We start from the raw sequence: 4,146 nt of genomic DNA, 5'->3' as shown, positions 1-4,146 counted from the left end.
CAATGCGACTTAGCCTTTCATTTATCGAACTAATGCCTCTGATCCAAAGTAGATAGTTAAAGGATACCCATGTGGTTGAAACGATCGTGTGTGTTTCCGCAATTGTCGTGTGTATGAGTGTGTGTAAATAAGTTCCTTTTGACATATGTTCCCTCTCCTTAAACCCCCAATCCTTCCCCCAGTAAAATAACGATGAAAAATTTCAATAAAAAGTACAATCTTCAATGTGGCCTTTTTATTTATATCGAAAAAGTATAGTTTGATCGATAGATGGTATTACTGTTTCTTAAATTAAGATTATTACGTGATTTCGATTTTCCCATATGGACACACATGTTTTATCTCTAAAGAAAATTGTATATCCAGTATTCTGAATGGTTATATTTAGGCTCCTTTATATTTATTATGAGGGTCATGCACCCATGGGGCCTCATAATACCAGACGATCCTGCGATTCCATATATAGGCCAGTAATCACAACGTACAATAGGAGCATGGTGGTTCCTGCGGGTAAGTCTGGGCGTACAGTAATTGCTAATTGAACACTCTCAAAATTACAACACAATGGACAAGAAGGTCCACTTGAAGAATACTCAGTATATGAGTCACCCTGACGCCGATGAACAGGGTCAGTTTGTCCAAAGCTCCCTGCACGATGTCGATTAACGCCTCGTCAACGTCTAGATGAAACCTGCCGTGAATTCGGGGTTATTTAATTGCCGCTTTCACAGAGTAGGCATTGTATCGTTCAAAACGTGATGTTTACTTTTCTACGATCAAACGATACTCGACTATATTCGTTTAAATTCCGGTTATTGAAATCGTTACGAACCCCTTTGAATTTAGAAAGAATCAAAACTTTTCTTAGGCCCTACCGAGTCTACCGGTCGACAGATCAGTCACTAGGAAAGTGACATGGACGAGCAAGGAGTATTTATAATATTTTGTCATATAACAAATTGGACATTCACAAGATTCAATGACTTGTTACTTTTTTTCCCCTTCTACAAGCAGTAATACGGTTCTCTGTATATATAGTAAGTAAAAGAAATCAATGTCACGTAGCTTTCATTCAGGATTTAAGAACTCGTACGAGCGGGCTCCGGGTCCGATGGGAAGAATCCGAAGAACGCTTCGAGCAGGTCGAAGAAGAGGATGAAGAAGAGGATAAAGGAGAGGATGAGGAAGAGGATGAGGAAGACAAGCAACCGAGGAAGGAATCTCACGTAGAAGATTTTATCGATTACGTATCCGTTTATACCGAGCAGAGAGTGACCGAGGCAGTCGAGAAAGAAAGGGAGAAACGCGAACGCTTACGAAGACTGATTGGCGTAACTTGATTTTAACCAAATTGCCTACTTAGCGTCAATTGACATACACGTCCGACTGATTTAACGATAAAACTGTTTCACGTTTAAACGCTTTAGATCAACACAAGGAAAGATGAAGATTCGATTTCAGTGGACACGATAGTAACACTGACAGATGAAATTCTCGGAAAGCATGACGAATCTAGCGAAGCGTCGACATATCTTTGCTTGAAGGATATAGACATCAGCGACTCTCAACTCAAGCTATTGAATCTCTTCAATATTTATCCTGCACCCGAAGATCCAGGGTTGGCTGATGGATTCTGGACGCTGTATCCACGTTCACGTGCGTACAAAGACGACGGTATCCAGAAGTTCATCGATTTGACGAAAACCATGCAATTGAAGCTCATTCAGTGCATGCTGGAGATGCTGCGAACCGATAAAATTAATCTGCGCTATTACGGAGTGGATGCTAAAACGCTTAAAGCTATTTGTCATTCGATTAGGAATAATACATCTGTCCAAGCCTTGGATCTGAAGGTACCTTCTTCAAGGAGTCTTATTTTTATTATACCTTGGACTGCGGATGCATCGTTCTTTTAGGATAATTATCTACCGCCAGATGCCTGCTCTCATCTCAGTGAACTCTATCAAGAGAATAATATATTGTCGAGCCTGAGTCTCAGTGGATGTCGAATCGGACCACAAGGTGCGAAACGATTACAGAACGGTATTTCAACAGCAATGGCACTTCATGAATTGGACTTGAGTCGTTGTGCTCTTGGAGATGAGGGTCTCGGAATCGCGGCACCGGCAATTTACTTCAATCCGGTACTTCTCACTGTCAACCTGGCGGATAATGAACTTGGCGAAGAGAGCGGAAAGATACTGCAGACGCTACTCGCTCAAACGGATAGTCTGACCTGCTTGGACCTCTCCTGGAACTCACTTTTCAATAAAGAAGCGTCCAGGCCACTCTTCGCAGGACTCTCAAGGAACAGGACACTCACCGATGTCAACTTATCCTGGAACGCACTCGGCATGGAGTCTCTTCCGTTTCTCTGCCCCTTCCTGGTGCTCACGCCAAACCTCCTTCACTTCAATTTGAACGGTAATGTTAGTCTTCCTCGAGAACAAAAGAGTGTTTACTTAAAAATTTACACTGCTTAGCACGGTTTCATTATAGGAAATAAGTTTAACGAGGTAGCAGCTGTCGAGCTGGGGAAATCCTTGTCAAAGAACGTGGGTATGGAGACGTTGTGCCTGGGAAATAATCCTTTAAAAGCTCTGGGAGCTTTAACTTTAGTTCAGGCTCTTACGCCAGAACAATCACCAGAGAGTAAAATGCGATACTTGAATTTAGAAAATGTTTGGGCAAATAAAGATATTTTACCTGAACTTGAAAAAATTCAAAATGATCGCTCTTGGCTCACTGTCGAATTAGGAGGTATTTTGAGTAATTACAAAATAATTGGGCCTGACGCCAAGAAAATATTATTGAAGAGAGCCAACTTTGAGGCTTTAATGCCCAAGAAAAAAAAATTGCGTAAAAACTTTGGACACTTCATACTATCCTTGGAAGACAAGCTGAATGCAAAGAGTATGCTTTTATTTATTCATTTATAGTTCACAATATAATACAATGAATAAGTTTATTAGAATTTGCACTATTTTTCGCACAGATAAATTTAAAGAGCTGGTGAAAGCTTTCAAAATAAAGTTGTCGGAATCGCTTGTGAACGAAATTTGTAATGCTTTCGCTACTTCAAAAACTGTCGTCGATCAAGGAGCTTTGAAAGCTTACTATTTGGAAGCATATCCCGATACTACTCCACCACCACCCGTAATGGAGAAAACAAAACCGAAGGGAAAATCGAAAAAACGAAAGGCAGTCAAGGAAAAAATAAAAGACGTCATAAAAGCACGTAAAACTGTATCGATAGCAGCGTATCATGACAAAGAATTAAAGAATGAATCAAGCGACGGTGAAGATATAGTAGACTATGAAAATGCATGATAATAAAAAATCATCTTCAATAGCTTCAAACTTTAATGCTTTTTATGAGAGAAAAAGAAATTTATTATTCTCATATGTACAACTGGTATTTACCAAAAATGCTGCCCCTACGTTACCATGCAAATCAATATTATAATCCGGGACGACAAATATACTGAATTCGTGCGAAATAATTAAAAAATAATATAGAAATGGAATAAAATTTGTCTAAAACAGATAATCATTAACTGTCTTACCTTGTAAAATTTTGTATTTTCATTTTGCCATAGTAATTCATAACTTTAACGTATTCATAATATTTTTAAAATGATGTCCATTATTAGGTACACTAATTATAGTAATATAGTTAATATTTCAGAAATTAGAATAATACCTCAACATAGCAAACTACGTTATTCTAGTCATTCCTTTTTTAGCTGCGTATTAAATCATTTATATACAGTTAAACTTTTACTTACGTAAAATCTTAGCAGCTGATGTAAAATTAAACATAATTATGCAACTACGAGTAGGGCTAACATACATATACATATGCTGGTCAAATCCCTTTGTGAAAAAAACGCCCATACTCGTCTTCCTTCCTTCCTTCATTCCCTTTCTTCTGGCTTTGCCTTCAAATGATGACATGTTCTGGTAGTCTACGTTCATGGTCTAAAAAAAGTTGTTCATCGCCATGTTAAAATAGCATAGCATCTGTCACCATGTACGGCACCATACATAGAAATATTGGGGTAAAAAAGTTCCCTTTGTTGCATGACATCTATCAGCAAGTACAAATGATCCACAGCATGCAGTACTGAAGAAATTTTTGAAATT

General features: G+C 38.5%; 1 protein-coding gene across 1 annotated transcript; it reads left to right on the top strand.

Moving 5' to 3' along the window:
• Nucleotides 1-225: 225 nt before the first annotated feature.
• On the top strand, nucleotides 226-3,771 carry LOC107264886. Its single transcript, XM_025082113.1, has 6 exons — nucleotides 226-930; nucleotides 1,077-1,331; nucleotides 1,428-1,853; nucleotides 1,917-2,424; nucleotides 2,500-2,913; nucleotides 2,996-3,771. The coding sequence occupies exons 1-6, from the start codon at nucleotides 916-918 to the stop codon at nucleotides 3,328-3,330; spliced, it is 1,953 nt and encodes a 650-aa protein (XP_024937881.1). The 5' UTR covers nucleotides 226-915; the 3' UTR covers nucleotides 3,331-3,771.
• Nucleotides 3,772-4,146: the final 375 nt, after the last annotated feature.

The sequence above is a fragment of the Cephus cinctus genome, unplaced genomic scaffold (assembly GCF_000341935.2).
Source record: "Cephus cinctus unplaced genomic scaffold, Ccin1 Ccin1_scaffold0204, whole genome shotgun sequence".
Taxonomy (NCBI): Eukaryota; Metazoa; Arthropoda; class Insecta; order Hymenoptera; family Cephidae; genus Cephus; species Cephus cinctus.
The sequence above is the reverse complement of the archived record's forward strand: the minus strand, read 5'-3'. Positions and strand labels throughout refer to the sequence as shown.

Excerpts from the sequence above, each read along its gene's own strand:
- LOC107264886 (XM_025082113.1), top strand. Across the intron at positions 2,425-2,499 it reads CCTTCACTTCAATTTGAACG|GAAATAAGTTTAACGAGGTA; the intron begins GTAATGTTAGTC and ends GTTTCATTATAG. Across the intron at positions 2,914-2,995 it reads AGACAAGCTGAATGCAAAGA|ATAAATTTAAAGAGCTGGTG; the intron begins GTATGCTTTTAT and ends TTTTTCGCACAG.